This window comes from Motacilla alba, chromosome 26 (assembly GCF_015832195.1).
Source record: "Motacilla alba alba isolate MOTALB_02 chromosome 26, Motacilla_alba_V1.0_pri, whole genome shotgun sequence".
Taxonomy (NCBI): domain Eukaryota; kingdom Metazoa; phylum Chordata; class Aves; order Passeriformes; family Motacillidae; genus Motacilla; species Motacilla alba.
Window position 1 is genome coordinate 4340186 of NC_052041.1, and position 15881 is coordinate 4356066.

Here is a 15881-nt window from a genome sequence, read left to right on the forward strand (position 1 = left end):
CCGCTGCTGCCGCTGCCCCAACCATGCCAGCTCTCAGCCAGGGCCTGAAAGCAGGGAAATGCCCCAAAACAGAGCCCTCTGAGGGGACTACAGCCGAGTGTGTCCCACGGTGCCAGCCCAGCATCCCCTGCCCTGCACTTAGAGCAGTGTCCCGCCTGTGAGAGGGCCCTGCCAAAACCTCTCAGAGGGGTCCCAGTGCATGTTGGCTCCCCAGGCCACGGGGAAATGCTTGGTAGAGGAGAGAGATGGATGTTCAGGGGGGTTTTTCTGTGCTGTTGGTGAGGTTTGGATCGGGGGGGGGCCTCGTAGCTCAGGTGCATCCACGCCGCTTGTGCTCCGCTCGTGCGAGGCTCAGCCCCAGCAAAGCTTCTGCTGCATCCCCCCGATGCCGTGGGCACAGGGGACCCCCGAGCCGGGCTCAGAGACCCCCTCCCCACCGAGCAGGGGGGCAGCAGCCGTGCCAGCCGCAGGAACACCGGGGAGAAGATCAAGTACCGGCTGGTGGCCGTGCCCCACGGCAACGACATCGCCTCCCTCTTCGAGCTGGACCCCACCACGCTGCAGAAGACGGATTCCTTCGTCCCACGGTAGGGCAGCAGGGTCGGGGTGAGGGGAGGGGGCTGAGTGCAGGGGGAAGGGCAGTGCTGGCGTGTCCCCGTGGGGGTCACTTGGCGGGACACTCTGTGGGGGTCACTCAGCAGGACTGAGTTGTGCTGTTGGCAGGAACTCCTACGTGAGGCTGCGCCACCTCTGCACCAACACCTGGATCCAGAGCACCAACGTGCCCATCGACATCGATGAGGAGAGGCCCATCCGCCTCATGGTACGGCCCTGCTCCCTCCTCCCTCCCTGGGCTTGTTCACTGCTCCCCGAGAGCTCTTAGGCTGCACCTTCCCTCCCGGCACCCAGGGACTGAAACACCCTGGATGATCCAAAGGGGTGGGTGGACACCAGCCCACCCCAGTCACCCAGAGCCCACCCCAGCCCCTCTGATGGGGACAAACTGTGTCGCTGATGTCAGCAGGGGTGGTGGCAGATGGTGGGGACATGCCTGGCATGGCCCTGTCTGTGTGATGTTCCTTCTCTCTTGCTTCCCAGCTGGGCACATGCCCCACCAAAGAGGACAAAGAAGCTTTTGCCATCGTCTCCGTGCCCGTGTCCGAGATCCGGGACCTGGACTTTGCCAACGACGCCAGCTCCATGCTGGCCAACGTGGTGGAGAAGATGAACGAGGGTTTCCTCAGCCAGAACGACCGCAGGTAAAAGGCCCCTGGGAGATGGGGCTCTTTCAAGGGCTCCCCAGCAGGACGGGGCCCCTGCCTGGTGCTGGTGCCAGCGCTGCCCTTGCTTCCCTGCCCACAACCCAAATCCACGCCTGCTTCTCCCAGAAGCCTGGCGAGGAAACCAGATAACGGCACAGCCCCGCTCTGGCCCCTCCTAGAAAAATATCCTAGAAAAATATCCCAGAAAAATATCCTAGAAAAATATCCGAGGGGCTGGGAGATGGCCCCACGATAGGGGCAGCCGCCTTAGTCACTGTATTATTTTTAGGTGGGTGGGTTCTTGGTGCTTCCTGAGCAAACACAGATCCCTGTGGGACAGAGCGAGCGGCTTCCGCCCTGCCAGCCTGGCCCACGGGGGTGACCACGGCGGTGACCACAGGGGCAGAGGCGTTAAATGCAGAATCCCTGGTTTAAGCCACAAGCAAAGCCCCCCAGACATTCACCCTGGCACCTATAGGAACCATAGGGGCTGCAGATCCAGCCACTGACCTCCATCAGGGAGTGCAGGGTCATCCAGCAGCTCCCCTGGCAGGTTTCTGAGGCTCTTTGGTCCCCAAAACCCACCAGCATCGCTGCAGGGACCTGAGTCTGGGCAGGTGAGCAGCCCCAAGCCCACTCACCCCCTGTCCCTTTGCAGGTTTGTGATCCAGCTGCTGGAGGACTTGGTGTTCTTTGTCAGTGATGTCCCCAACAATGGCCAGAACGTGCTGGACATCGTGGTGACCAAGCCCAACCGGGAGCGGCAGAAGCTGATGCGGGAGCAGAACATCCTGAAGCAGGTGGGTGGCCCTGGGGCCCTGCATCCCAGCAAGGCTGGGACATGTCCTGTGAATGTGTCCTGTCCTGCTCAGGGCCACTCTGGGGGCCAGAGGGACGGAAAACACCACGGGGGAGGGTCTGGCCTCCAGCTCATGCCATGGTGCCCAGCCATGCACGGGGGGGCTGGTGTGGGGCAGGACACAGCCCTGATCTCTGCTTTTGGGCAGATCTTTGGGATCCTGAAGGCCCCTTTCAAGGACAAGGGCGGGGAAGGGCCCCTGGTGAGGCTGGAAGAGCTGTCGGACCAGAAGAACGCTCCCTACCAATACATGTTCCGCCTGTGCTACCGCGTGCTCCGGCACTCCCAGGAGGATTACCGCAAGAACCAGGTGCCGGGGGGGTGACTCCCCGTCCCCGTGGAGCCTCGGGGGGGCAGGGGGACATCGCTCACAGCCCCTCCGTGCCCGCTGCAGGAGCACATTGCCAAGCAGTTCGGAATGATGCAGTCCCAGATCGGCTACGACATCCTGGCCGAGGACACCATCACGGCCCTGCTGCACAACAACCGCAAGCTGCTGGAGAAGCACATCACCAAGACCGAGGTGGAGACCTTCGTCAGCCTGGTGCGCAAGAACCGCGAGCCACGGTGCGTGGGGGGCTCTGCGGGGTGAGAGGGGAGCGGGAGCCACGGGGACACCCCCCGCTCATGGCAGAGCTGCCTCTCCCCGGCAGGTTTTTGGATTATCTCTCGGACCTCTGCGTGTCCAACCACATCGCCATCCCCGTCACGCAGGAGCTGATCTGCAAGTGCGTGCTGGACTCGAAGAACAGCGACATCCTCATCAAAACTGAGTGAGTGGATGGGGGAGGGGTTTTCCACATCAGGGGTGTGTCGTGGGTTGGTTGTCAGGCACCCAACCAAAGCCTCTCACTCTGCAGCTGAACAGAGGAGAGAAAATTTATCTTATCCCATTGGTTGGGATAAGAACCAGGAGAAATCACTCATCAAATACAATCACAGGCAAAACAGGCTCTGGTTAGGGGTATGAATTAAGTTTATTCTTAACTAAATCAGAGCAGGATAATGAGAAGTTAAATAAAACCCTTACACCTTCTCCCCACCCTACAAGAAACCCACCACAGGGTGGGCCTGGTCCCACTGCAGCTCCATCGCCTCTTGAGGTGCAGCCCCTCCATCCATGGGAGCTTCTCCAGATTTCCCCTTTCCTGTCCCAGGCTGAGGCCAGTGAAGGAGATGTCCCAGACCCATGAGTACCTGAGTATTGAGTACTCGGAGGAGGAGGTCTGGCTCACCTGGACGGACAAGAACAACGACCACCACGAGAAAAGCATCCGGCAGCTGGCACAGGAGGCCCGGGCTGGCAATGCCCACGACGAGAACGTCCTCAGCTACTACAGGTGATGCTCCTGTGGCACCTCCTCTCCAGGTGAGGCTGTGAGGGTTGCATGGCCTCACTCCCTCTCCCCCTCACCCCTGGGCAGGTACCAGCTGAAGCTCTTTGCCCGCATGTGCCTGGACCGCCAGTACCTGGCCATCAAGGAGATCTCCCAGCAGCTGGGGGTGGACCTGATCTTCCTGTGCATGGCAGATGAGATGCTGCCCTTCGACCTGCGCGCCTCCTTCTGCCACCTCATGCTGCACGTGCACGTGGACAGGGACCCCCAGGAGCTGGTGATGCCCGTGAAGTTTGCACGGCTCTGGACGGAGATCCCCACAGCCATCACCATCAAAGAGTGAGACACGCCAGGGCTCGGGATGGCTCTGAGGGACAGGGCAGGACAGGGGGTGGCAGATGCCGTGGCAGAGGAGTGTTTGTGGAGTGACCTGTGTGAGTTTGAGCCCTCAGAAGGAAGTGGGCTCCATCTGTCACAGCATCGCTGCTGGTCACAGTGGCTCAGGAGCCACCTGGACAGCGCTCCTGCCAGCTGGGTGTGAGGACACCTGCTGTGCCCAGCTCACCCCGATGTGTCCCCTTGCAGCTACGACTCCAACCTCAACGTCTCGCGTGATGACAAGAAGAACAAGTTTGCCAGCACCATGGAGTTTGTGGAGGACTATCTCAACAACGTGGTGAGCGAGGCCGTGCCCTTCGCCAACGAGGAGAAGAACAAGCTCACCTTCGAGGTGCGGCGCCTTGCAGGGTGTGACACGGTCTGGGTGCCACTGCCCCTGCCGTGTCCCTGTCCCCCACCATGGATTCTCCTGCTCAGCCCCGAGCAGGGCGAGGTCTGGAGCTGCCTTGTCCTTCCCCAGGTCGTCAGCCTCGCCCACAACCTCATCTACTTCGGCTTCTACAGCTTCAGCGAGCTGCTGCGCCTGACACGGACCCTGCTGGGCATCATCGACTGCGTCCAGAACCCTCAGCTGATGATGCAGGCAGTCTACAATGACGAGGTGACAGGTGAGTAGTCCCTGTTCATGGCCAGGGAGGTGTTTTCCATGGTCTGCCCAGTGTTTTCCGTGGTCTGCCCAGTGCTTTCCAGTTTTGGTGGCAAGAAAACCAGACACTGGCTTGCTGCTGTGGCTGGGTGTGCGGTAGGACATGGGGCGGTGAGCCCTTGGCTATGCCAAAAGAAACATTTGGTGCCTTCTGCTCATTCTCTGATTAAGTCTAGAGCATTTTCCTGTCCAAGCGGATCCTTTCTTGGTCCTCTGCCACCTCTCTCTCCACCCACACTAACTGTGGCTGCCTCTGCAGGGAAGAACGTGCGGAGGTCGATCCAGGGCGTGGGGCAGATGATGTCCACCATGGTGCTGAGCAGGAAACAGTCCATCTTCAGCCCCCCCAGCCTCAGCGCCGGCTCTGCCCCGGAGCAAGTGGACAGAGGGAGAAGCATTGAGAACGAGAACATTGTGGTGATGGAAACCAAGCTGAAGATCCTGGAGATCTTGCAGGTTGGAGCCAAAGGACTGGTGGGACCTGTGGGATGGGGGTGTGTAATGTGATTTTCTCAAGCAGGGGCACAGTTGGCATGAAGAGGGCACTTGGTCACTTCTGGTTTCTCCTTCTCTGCTGCTTCCAGTTCATCCTGAACGTGCGGCTGGACTACAGGATCTCCTACCTGCTCTCCGTCTTCAAGAAGGAGTTTGTGGAGGTTTACCCCATGCAGGACAGCGCGGCTGATGGGACAGCTCCAGCCTTTGACTCCACAAGTAACTCTCCCACTTTGCTCCTGGTACACCTGCAGCTCACCAAACCCCAGGGGCTGGGAGGACACGGGTGGCAGAGGTGACATCTCCAGCAGAAGTGACATCTCCAGCAGCTGCTGCTGGCAGGGGGCAGGAGGGATGGAGTCTGTGTTTTGGTGGGAACAGGATCAGGGAGCTGGGTTGGTTGCTGTGGGCTCCTGCCAAGACACAGGGCTGGCATTGTCCACCCTTGTCACTCCCTTCCTCTCCCTGCAGCCGCAGCCATGAACCTGGACCGGATTGGGGAGCACGCTGAGGCCATGTTTGGTGTGGGGTGAGTGCCTCCCCCCATAGCTCCCCTGGCCATAGGGCCCTTCTCCTTCTGTCCATCCCACCCACGCTGGGAGCTGCAGGTGATGAGCAGGATGAGGCTCTAAAGCCTCTAAAGCTGTCCCCACCAGCCCCTGAGCTCCGTGTTGATGCCCAGCGCTTCCATCCCGCTCCAGGAAGTCGAGCAGCATGTTGGAGGTGGATGACGAGGGAGGGAGAATGTTCCTGAGGGTGCTGATCCACCTGACCATGCACGACTACCCCCCACTCATCTCCGGCTCCCTGCAGCTCCTCTTCAAGCACTTCAGCCAGAGGCAGGAGGTCCTGCACACCTTCAAACAGGTGACACTGAGGGGACCTGGAGCATCCCACTCCTGGCTATGGGTGGGGGACGTGGCGGGGATCCTGGCCCTTTCCTTGGGAGGGAAATCTGGGTGTGGGATTTGTGCCCCAAACTGGAAACCCCTGGGAATGTCGCTGCAGGTCCAGCTCCTGATCTCAGCCCAGGATGTGGAGAACTACAAGGTGATCAAGTCGGAGCTGGACAAACTCCGCATGATGGTGGAGAAATCGGAGCTCTGGGTGGACAAGAAGGGCAGCACCAAAGGGGACAGCACAGGGGAGGGGAACAAGAAGGAGAAGAAGGAGGTGAGAGCCCTGAGCAAGGTCCTGGGGTCCAGGGTGGGGAAGGAGTGGGAGGCAGGGGAGTAGCTCACCTTAATCCAACACCTGATGCCTCTTGATGGGCTCAGTGAGGAGGCTCCAGAGGGTCCTGTGGGGTGTGGCTGGAGGGGCACGGTGTGACCCCAAGTGCTGTCGTGTCCTCTGCAGCACGGTGCCGACGAGGAGGTCATTGATCCAGGAGAGAAGAGCAGTGAGAACTACCAGATAGTGAAGGGGGTGAGTGAGACCGAACCCCGGTGCACCGGCAGGAAGGAAAGGGGCAAAATCCTGGGGGGGATTTCCAAGTTCTGCCGTGCCTCAGTAGAAACAAGCCCAGGCCTGGCTTGCTCCTGCCAGCTCAGCACAGGGAAAAGCTGTCACACCCTGCGCTGGGGGGACTGGAGGAGACTGGGTGGGTGACAGCTATGAGGGCTCTGCTGAGGGGGGGGCCAAGATTTGTGAGCAAAGCAGGGAACACCCAGGATTGTGGAGGGAATACCTGGAATGCAAACCAGCCCCAGTGCTGGTGGCCATCCTGAGTGGCTCCAGGCTCAGCCCCTGCCCGCCGTGGTCCCTCTGTCCCCAGATCCTGGAGCGGCTCAACAAGATGTGCGGGGTGGGGGAGCAGGTGCGCAAGAAGCAGCAGCGCCTGCTGAAGAACATGGACGCCCACAAAGTGATGCTGGACCTGCTGCAGATCCCCTATGAGAAGGTGGGTGGGCAGAAACCAACAGGTCCTGAGCGCCCAGGGCAAAAGGGGCACATGGGGACCCCCCTGAGTGGCCTCCTGCCACTCCCATCCCTCTCAGCTCCACGTGTTTCTCCTCTGTCTCCTCCTTAGGGGGATGCCAAGATGATGGAGATCCTCAAGTTCACCCACCAGTTCCTGCAGAAGTTTTGTGCTGGCAACCAGGAGAACCAGGCCCTGCTGCACAAACACCTCAACCTGTTCCTGACCCCGGGGGTAAGGAGAGGACACAGAGGGGCAGCAGCGCAGGGAGGGAATTTGGCACCACTCCTGGGGCTGAGAGCACGGGATGGAAAAGCCAGGAGGAGACACCAGGCAGGGCAGGAGTTGGGGACAGTTCCTGCAGCCCCCTGACCTCACTCTGCCCCTTGTCCCCAGCTGCTGGAGGCGGAGACGATGCAGCACATCTTCCTCAACAACTACCAGCTGTGCTCGGAGATCAACGAGACGGTGCCGCAGCACTTCATCCACTGCGTGGCCACGCACGGCCGCCACGTCCAGTACCTCGACTTCCTGCACACCATCATCAAGGCCGAGGGCAAGTACGTCAAGAAGTGCCAGGACATGATCATGACTGAGGTGAGGACCTCTCCTGCGGGGCAGGAGTTGGGGGGGAGCAGGACAAGGCTCTTGGAACCTGCACCGTTGGCTTCTTCTTGAGAAGAGCCTTCAGCCATGCTGGATCCTCCCTGGAACCGGCCAGCCCCAGTGCTGGTGGTCATCTTGAGTGGCCATCAACCATCTCCAGGGGCTCAATGCAAGGCCCAAGAGTCATTTTAGGAGTCCCACAATTTTTGATTGCACCGCCAATGCCTGGTTTTCCCTGTAAATACAAATCTCTGTCCCCTTCCCAGCCACTGCTGCTCATCCCCACTGCACAGGGGACACCATTGGCCTTGGAGGCTTCTGACCTTCCTTTTTCAGAGTGGTGACCACTGAGCACTGAGCACTGACCCTTCCCTGCAGCTCACCAACGCCGGGGACGACGTGGTGGTTTTCTACAACGACAAGGCTTCTCTGGCCACCCTGCTGGAGATGATGACAGCAGCCAGGGATGGGGTGGAGGAGAACAGCCCCCTGATGTACCACATCTCCCTGGTGGACCTGCTGGCCGCCTGCGCCGAGGGCAAGAACGTCTACACCGAGATCAAGTGCACGTCCCTGCTGCCCCTGGAGGACGTGGTGCGGGTGGTGACGCACGAGGACTGCATCACGGAGGTACGGGGTGGCAGCCAGGGGGACACTGGGGCTCTGCAATGGTTGTCCCCTGACGGTGTCCCTGCCCCTTTCCCCCTCCCTGACAGGTGAAGATGGCCTACGTGAACTTTGTCAACCACTGCTACGTGGACACGGAGGTGGAGATGAAGGAGATCTACACCAGCAACCACATCTGGACCCTCTTTGAGAACTTCACCCTGGACATGGCCCAAGTGCGTGGAGGAGGTCGGGTGGGAGGGACACAGCAGTGGTGGCTTGGATGGGGACAGGGTGGTGTCACCAAGGCTCCCTTGAAGCCTCCTGCAGGGCACGGATACACATGTGGGACCTCATACAGCTGCCACACTTGGAGCTGGGGAGTGACAGACAGCTGGGGGCAGACAGCGGCCGACCACAGGAACTGTGTCACCGGCCACGTCCCTGAGCTCAGTGTGGTCCCAGCAGCCTCTGGGCAGACACGAGCTCGCCCCGGTGCCATCCGTGTCCTCCCTGTCCTCACAGATGTGCAAGAAGAGGGAGAAGCGCCTGCCGGACGCCACGCTGGAGAAGTACGTGCTGACGGTGGTGCTGGACACCATCAACGCGTTCTTCAGCTCGCCCTTCTCGGAGAACAGCACCTCGCTGCAGGTGACAAGGGTAGCAGGGTGGCAGGGGGAGGACAGCGGCTCAGCCAGGCCCCCAAGACACGTTTTGGATGCGTGTGCTGACACTCCTGTCTCCTCCAGACCCACCAGACCATTGTGGTGCAGCTTCTCCAGTCCACCATGAGGCTGCTGGAGTGTCCGTGGCTGCAGCAGCAGCACAAGAGCTCGGTGGAGTCCTGCATCCGCACGCTGGCCATGGTCGGTAAGGAGCCACTGCTGCCCTGCCCAGGGGACAGGGGACAGGGCCACCCTGGGCTGTCTGTGCCCAGCAGCAAGCAGGACACCCTGTCCCTCCTGTGGGGGTGGCAGGACACCACGGTGAGGGGCTGCCAGCTGGGGATGGGGACATTCAGCTCGGGGATGGGCTTTTTTTTGAGCTTCATCTCAGCATTCCCAGGATAATGTGAGGATAAGCAGAGCCTGGGCTTGGCTGGGAGCTCCCTGGTGTGTCCCTGCCCGGACACAAAGCCAACATTGACAGTGGTTTTCCCTGGCCAGGACTTTGCCCTCGTGTGCAGCTGCCTGACTCAGGCTGAGGGCTGTTAGCACTGAGTCACCGTGGAAAGGATTGCTGGTGGCTGGGCTCTGGGTGGGGATTTCCCTTTGGAATTCCAGGCAGGGTGCTTGCAGCCTCCCCACCTGGGCTTTCCCAACCAAAAACTGGGGCTGGGGCCAATTTCCACCCTGTGTGGGGCTGTGGGTGTTGGGATGTGTGGGAACACCCCAGCCCGTACTGGCCTGGAGGAGTTTACTGGTGTATTTACCCCAAATCTCTGCTGCAAACGAGGTGAACGCTGCTGAAGGGGTGCCCAGACAGGGCGATGGCTGTGCCAACCCCATCCCTGTGTCCCGCAGCCAAGAGCCGCTCCATTGCTCTGCCCATGGACCTGGATGCCCACGTGAGCTCCCTGCTCAACAGCAGCTCCACCAGCACGGTGCAGAGGAACACCTCGAGCTACAAGGCAGCCACACGCACCTTCCCGCGCGTGTCCACCACCCCCAACCAGTGGGACTACAAGAACATCATCGAGAAGCTGCAGGTGCGGGGCAGGGCGTGGCGGGGCTCGGGTGGCGGGAGGGTGCTGGCCTCGCAGGGTCCCTCTCCCGTGTGTCCCCTGGCTCTGAAGGGGGTGCTGTGGCTTGCAGGACATCATCAACGCCCTGGAGGATCGCCTGAAGCCGCTGGTGGAGGCCGAGCTGTCCGTGCTGGTGGATGTCCTGCACCGGCCGGAGCTGCTCTTCATGGAGGGGACAGAGGCGTTCCAGCGCTGCGAGAGCGGGGGGTTCCTGTCCAAGTGAGGCTGGTTTGGGACTGCCCTGGGGGTGCTGGGGGTGCTGGCAAGGGTTTGGGACCCTCATCCTGGGTGGGCTGTGCATCCCTGTGTGCCTGCAGCCTGGAGGGGCGCTGGGGATGGTTCCCCCTGGGATCCTCGGGTCCCTCCCAGCTGTGTGACGATGGCTTTGCTGTGCCAGGCTGGTGCAGCACACCAAGGACCTCATGGAGACGGAGGAGAAGCTCTGCATCAAGGTGCTGAGGACGCTGCAGCAGATGCTGGTGAAGAGGAACAAGTATGGAGAGAGGGTGAGCACCATGATCTGTGTCCATCCAGCCCCCCTCCCAGGCTGGCAGAGCCCACCCTTGGAGCACCCAGGGGTGCTCAGCCGGTTCTGCCCTGGCCCCAGCCTTGGCATGGGGACACTGGTGACGTTTGTTTGCCTTGGCAGGGCAACCTGCTGCGGAAAATGCTGATGAACAATTACCTGCAGAACAAGAGGTCCAGCTCCAAGGGGGAGATGGGGGATGCTGCTGGGGGAGGTGAGTGCCCCTCTCCTGCCCCTTCCCCTCAATCTCCCAGCTCCCAGACAGCGATGGGACCAGGTCTGGGGCTGGTTGCCATGTCCCAGCTCCACGGGAGCAGAGGATTTGGGGAGGTGAAGGGTGGCACTGAGCTGCCCTGGCAGTGGTGGAGCTGTGCTGGCTCTGTGCTGCCACAGCATCTCATCCCTCCTGTCCCCTCACGCAGGCCAGGACCAGGACTGGTCGGCCATCGCCGCTGTCCAGTGCCGGCTGGACCGGGAAGGGGCTACCAAGCTGGTGGCTGACCTCATCATGAACACCAAGAACGAGAAGATCTTCCAGGAGAGCATCCTGCTGGCCATCCGCCTGCTGGATGGAGGCAACACTGAGATCCAGGTGCTGAGGGGGGTTTGGGCTGCCAGGGGTTGGTGTGGGCAGTGTGAGGGTCCAGTGCTCAGCCCCGGGCGGTGGGTTTGGCCAAAACAGCTCTTGTTTGTGCTGAAATCTGATGATTTGAGTTTCCCAGCTCTGTGGCTGGATGGAGGGCTGGAGGCTGTGGGAAGAGCAAGTGGTTCCAGGTTGTTTTCTGGAGTTGTGCTGATGCCCTCTGCCGGGAATTCCTAAAATGGCTCAGGGCTGCAGTGCTTGTGGGGGATCTCCAGGGTCATCCCAAACCCTTTGTCACAGGGAAGCTGAAAAATGGTGAAAAACCCAGTGGGGCTCCAGCAAAACCCAGGTTATCCCGGGCAATGCCTGCAGTGCTGAGGCTGCTGCCCAGAGGGACAGGCAGGAGCACTTTGGACCCCGTGGTGGGGACCTGAACGAGTGTCCTTTCACCAGAAATCCTTTTACAACCTCATGACGAGCGACAAGAAGTCCGAGAAGTTCTTCAAGGTTCTGCACGACCGGATGAAGAAGGCGCAGCAGGAGACCAAGTCCACGGTGTCGGTGAACATGAGCGACATCGGGAACAAACCCCGCGAGGACAAGGACGAGCCAGACCCTGGCACCAAAGGTACGGGGCTGTGTCCCCTTGTCCCCTCAGGAAGGCCAGCGCTGGCTTGGTGACAGCCTGAGCTGAGGAGGGAACAATTCCCTCCAGGACGAGGAGACACCTTCCTGATGCCCGGCACCCCCACGCGGTACCCGATGGCCGCGGGGTTCCGGAAGGGCCACGACCCCGGGGAGCAGGGCCAGAACAACGAGATGGGGGTGACGGTGCTGATCATGGAGCCCATCCTGCGCTTCCTGCAGCTGCTCTGCGAGAACCACAACCGCGACCTGCAGGTCGGTGCTGGGGCTCGGGGGTTCTGGGCTTGGGCTGGGGGAAGGTTGGGATCTGCCCCACTTTGGCCCCAAAATGCTGTGGCACTCAGCAGCTCCGTGCCTCAGTTTCCCCGTGTGCAGTGCACCATCCAGCTCGGGGTTGCAGGAGGAGTTCATGGCAGGAGTGGCTGTGGGAGTGAGGTCTGGAGGTCACAGGGGCAGTCCCAGCCCGGATGTCCCCCAAACTGCAGCTGGAGGGGTGTGGGGAGAGAGGGATTTGGACCCCATTGCTGGGCTCTGCTCCACAGAACTTCCTGCGGTGCCAGAACAACAAAACCAACTACAACCTGGTGTGTGAGACGCTGCAGTTCCTGGACATCATGTGTGGCAGCACCACGGGCGGGCTGGGGCTGCTCGGCCTCTACATCAACGAGTACAACGTGGCTCTCATCACCCAGACCCTGGAGACCCTGACCGAGTACTGCCAGGGGCCCTGCCACGAGAACCAGGTCCGGGGCCATTCCCCAAACCTCGCCACAGACCAGGAGAGCTTTTGGGAGGGATGTGGGGGAAGCAAGGACAGGTTTTGGGTTCAGAGTGTGAGCAGGAGCAGGACGTGGGCAGCAGAGGTCACTGGGTTCCTGCACAGGTCGCCAGCTGTTGCTTGGCTGCAAAATGGGGTGATGCAGAGGGGGGGTAAATAATTCAGTGGTGTGAACAGAGCCCTTTGCAGGGAGAGGGGAGGTCTGGGGGCCCAGGGCTGCAGGCAGGGCGGCGTTTCAGACCAAGGCTGTGCTGGAGGGTGGAGCTGGGAGGACTGGCAGGATCTGTGGGATAACACACTGCCCGACTCCCCCAGAGCTGCATCGTGACCCACGAGTCCAACGGGATCGACATCATCACGGCCCTGATCCTAAACGACATCAGCCCCCTCTGCAAGTACCGAATGGACCTGGTCCTGCAGCTGAAGGTGCACAGAGGCCTGGGCTGGGGTGGTGGGGACGTGTCTGCGTGTCACTGCATGTGTCACCGTGTGTGTCACCACAAGGAATCACTGGCAGGGTCACGGGGTGTGCTGTGGGGTGGGGTTGCCACTGTAGAGGGGACCCTGCCTGTGTCAGACCCTCGGGCTCGGCGGGGCAGGGCTGGGGCATCCCCACCACACTCAGATGCCCCTGGCACAAGGGAGTTGGCGGGGCACAGGATAATTCTGCCCACCCCAAAGCCCTGGGCAGTGGCAGGGCACAGCTCCCCTCACCAAGGGCTTCTCCTCACCAGGACAATGCCTCCAAGCTCCTCCTGGCCCTCATGGAGAGCAGGCACGACAGCGAAAACGCCGAGCGGATCCTCATCAGCCTCCGTCCCCAGGAGCTGGTGAGGGAACTGGGAATGTCCCACTGAGCCCCCAGCTGGACATCCTCTGCCCTGGGTCCTGCTGCAGTTCTGCCTCCCCTGCCCCACTGCTGCTCCTCCTGCTCAAATCCTGGCTGGAGGGGAAAGCAGGGAGTGGGGAGGAGCTCAGTGTCCCTGTGCTGCCTTGCAGGTGGATGTGATTAAGAAGGCCTATCTGCAGGAGGAGGAGTGTGAGAACGCCGAGGTTTCCCCCCGGGAAGTTGGACACAACATTTATATCCTGGCGCTGCAGGTAGGGAGCTGTAAAAGCATCCTGCCAGGCCGTGCTCGCGCGTTGCACTTTTCCCTCCATAATTATGCACATTTCCCTCCATAATTTTGCACATTTCCCTCCATAATTTTGCACATTTCCTCCAGGCAAATTGGCCTCCCTGGGGAGCCAAATGTGCCTTTGGCTGTGGGGAGCAGCCATGGCTTGCTGGCCCTCCTGTGCCCCATGTCCCCCTCCCGTGTGCGCTGGTGGCTGCCTGCCATCCTGTGCTCACTGTCACCACCCCTGTCCCCCTCTCAGCTCTCCCGACACAACAAGTCTCTGCAGCAGCTCCTGAAGCCGGTGAAGCGAATCCAGGAGGAGGAGGAGGAGGGAATCTCATCCATGGTATGGAGAGGCCTTGGGGAGGGAGGCACAGCCCCCACAATCCGCCCCGACCCGAGGCTGTAAAAAGCCCTTGCAGAGCCCACCTGGGCTTTGTTGTTCAGGATTTGATGGATTTTGGTGTTCCCCAGGGGATTAAAGAGGGAGAGACACCTAAATGCCCTTTTAGCCAGAGGTAGAAGCCCAAAGGTGTGTGTGCCCTGCTGTGGGGTGACACAGGCAGGTGGCCCTGGGGGGGTCCTGCCCTTATCCACTTCTCCCTTCCCTTCAGAAAGGCAGGGCCGAGTCCTTTGCTGCCGTTCCTTGCCCAGGTACCTCAGATCCCGACAAGATTCAGCAGGAATGTGATTTCCCCGGGGGTTTTGTGAGCACTGGTTTGTAATTTGTGGATTAGCAGCACTTGGATGTAATTATTGCAGGGAATCGATTGTCTGTCACCGCGGGGAGCACTCACACCCCTCACGGAAGCTTGAATTCATTTGCTTTCCCCTGAAAACCTCATCAGCCGTGGGAGATGTTGAGGCACGTTGTGGGAACAGTCGGATCCAGCTTCTGGCTGGATCCTCATCCTCTCCCTTTCCCTCTCCCCATCCAGCTCAGCCTTAACAACAAGCAGCTGTCGCAGATGCTGAAGTCCACGGCCCCGGTGCAGGAGGAAGAGGAGGATCCACTGGCTTATTACGAGAAGCACACGTCCCAAATCGAGGCAAGACCTCCTGGCTGCTGGCTTTCCAGTCTGCCCGTGGCCCGTGAATCCCACCTGGCTCCAGATGCCTCATTCTGATTATTTTGCACCACGAGCTGCCCCCTCTTCCCACCCCCATGCTGGCAGGAGCATTAGCTCCAGGAACTGAGGGATGAGCAGCCCCCTGGACCCTTCCCTTCTCTCCCAGCAGCAGTGGGATGCAGCAGCCTCATCCTTGGCCTGGATCCCCATTCCCACACTCCCACTTTCCCCAGGCAGGGCTGCCTCTGCTCAGGGCACCTTGGAAGCTTTTAATTGAGGGACTGACAATATTTGGATTCTGTGGAGCCGGAGGGAGGAGGGGAAGGCACAGCTGGATGTGGGAAGGAGGAAAAACCACAGCAGGGCAGGATCTGAGGGCTCTGCATCCCGCAGATCGTGCGGCTGGACCGGAGCATGGAGCAGATCATCTTCCCCGTGCCCGGGATCTGCGAGTTCCTCACCAAGGAGACCAAGTACAGGCTCTTCACCACCACGGAGCAGGACGAGCAGGGCAGCAAAGTCAGCGACTTCTTCGACCAGTCCTCCTTCCTGCACAACGAGATGGAGTGGCAGAAGAAGCTGCGCAGTAAGAGCCTGGCAGAGCCTCCCTCCCCTGGGCTGCCCCGGTGGGAACGTGGGGACATTCCTGCAGGGAAAGGGCTGCACACCTGGCAGTGGCATGGCTGGGCTGCCCAAGCTCTGCAGAGCACCAAGCACCTGGCACAGTGCAGGGAGTGAGGGTTGAAATCCCACCCTTGGAGCTCTCTGTGCTCTCAGGGCAGTTTCTCCACAACCCGAGGGGCACCTTGCTCGTGTTCCCTGGGATCCCTGAGGTGTTTTCCCTGGAAAGCCCTTTCAGTTGCCTTCTCCTAAGCCAGGGTCTTGTAGCTGCACATGGGAAATAAGACCTGTTTCTCTGCTCCCTGCAGGCCTGCTCAGGGGCTTCCAGGGTGGAAATCCTGGCTGTAAATCCCAGGAGCTGAGGAGAGGAATAGTGTAGGAGCTGTGAGGGAGGCCGGAGCCAAGCTGATTCCAGGGTCTCAGAGCAGGCTTCCAGAGGGCTGGGAAACCAAGGAATGTGAGCAGAGCCACTTAGAAGGTGCAGTCCTCTTCCAGCAGACGAGCAGGAATGTTTTCAAAACACTTCATGAATGGTTTGAAGAAGGCGGGAGGCTGGGTTGGTCTGGGGGCAGCAGCTGCAGAGCCCACAGGGGTCTGGGGTGGCACAGAGGGGCAGGGAGGGCACAGGGGCTCCAGGAGGGCACAGGGGCTCCAGGAGGACCCGG

At 60.5% G+C, this 15881-nt stretch overlaps 1 protein-coding gene across 1 annotated transcript in view; it reads left to right on the forward strand.

The window, feature by feature from the left end:
- The window catches only part of ITPR3 (inositol 1,4,5-trisphosphate receptor type 3), a 37696-nt gene that overhangs the window by 15234 nt on the left and 6581 nt on the right, over positions 1–15881 (forward strand). The window contains exons 11-48 of the mRNA XM_038162443.1: positions 445–587; positions 724–823; positions 1099–1259; positions 1921–2062; positions 2270–2431; positions 2516–2688; positions 2775–2894; positions 3279–3461; positions 3546–3797; positions 4044–4188; positions 4318–4465; positions 4763–4959; positions 5088–5217; positions 5470–5527; positions 5700–5865; positions 6007–6171; positions 6355–6423; positions 6773–6898; positions 7028–7150; positions 7313–7513; positions 7901–8152; positions 8239–8364; positions 8654–8779; positions 8878–8998; positions 9652–9836; positions 9943–10091; positions 10270–10378; positions 10522–10612; positions 10821–10990; positions 11435–11609; positions 11697–11881; positions 12169–12369; positions 12720–12830; positions 13139–13234; positions 13404–13505; positions 13785–13871; positions 14464–14574; positions 14989–15181. Coding sequence (XP_038018371.1) covers positions 445–587; positions 724–823; positions 1099–1259; positions 1921–2062; positions 2270–2431; positions 2516–2688; positions 2775–2894; positions 3279–3461; positions 3546–3797; positions 4044–4188; positions 4318–4465; positions 4763–4959; positions 5088–5217; positions 5470–5527; positions 5700–5865; positions 6007–6171; positions 6355–6423; positions 6773–6898; positions 7028–7150; positions 7313–7513; positions 7901–8152; positions 8239–8364; positions 8654–8779; positions 8878–8998; positions 9652–9836; positions 9943–10091; positions 10270–10378; positions 10522–10612; positions 10821–10990; positions 11435–11609; positions 11697–11881; positions 12169–12369; positions 12720–12830; positions 13139–13234; positions 13404–13505; positions 13785–13871; positions 14464–14574; positions 14989–15181 — 5554 coding nt within the window. The remainder of the gene's footprint in view (positions 1–444; positions 588–723; positions 824–1098; positions 1260–1920; positions 2063–2269; positions 2432–2515; positions 2689–2774; positions 2895–3278; positions 3462–3545; positions 3798–4043; positions 4189–4317; positions 4466–4762; positions 4960–5087; positions 5218–5469; positions 5528–5699; positions 5866–6006; positions 6172–6354; positions 6424–6772; positions 6899–7027; positions 7151–7312; positions 7514–7900; positions 8153–8238; positions 8365–8653; positions 8780–8877; positions 8999–9651; positions 9837–9942; positions 10092–10269; positions 10379–10521; positions 10613–10820; positions 10991–11434; positions 11610–11696; positions 11882–12168; positions 12370–12719; positions 12831–13138; positions 13235–13403; positions 13506–13784; positions 13872–14463; positions 14575–14988; positions 15182–15881) is intronic.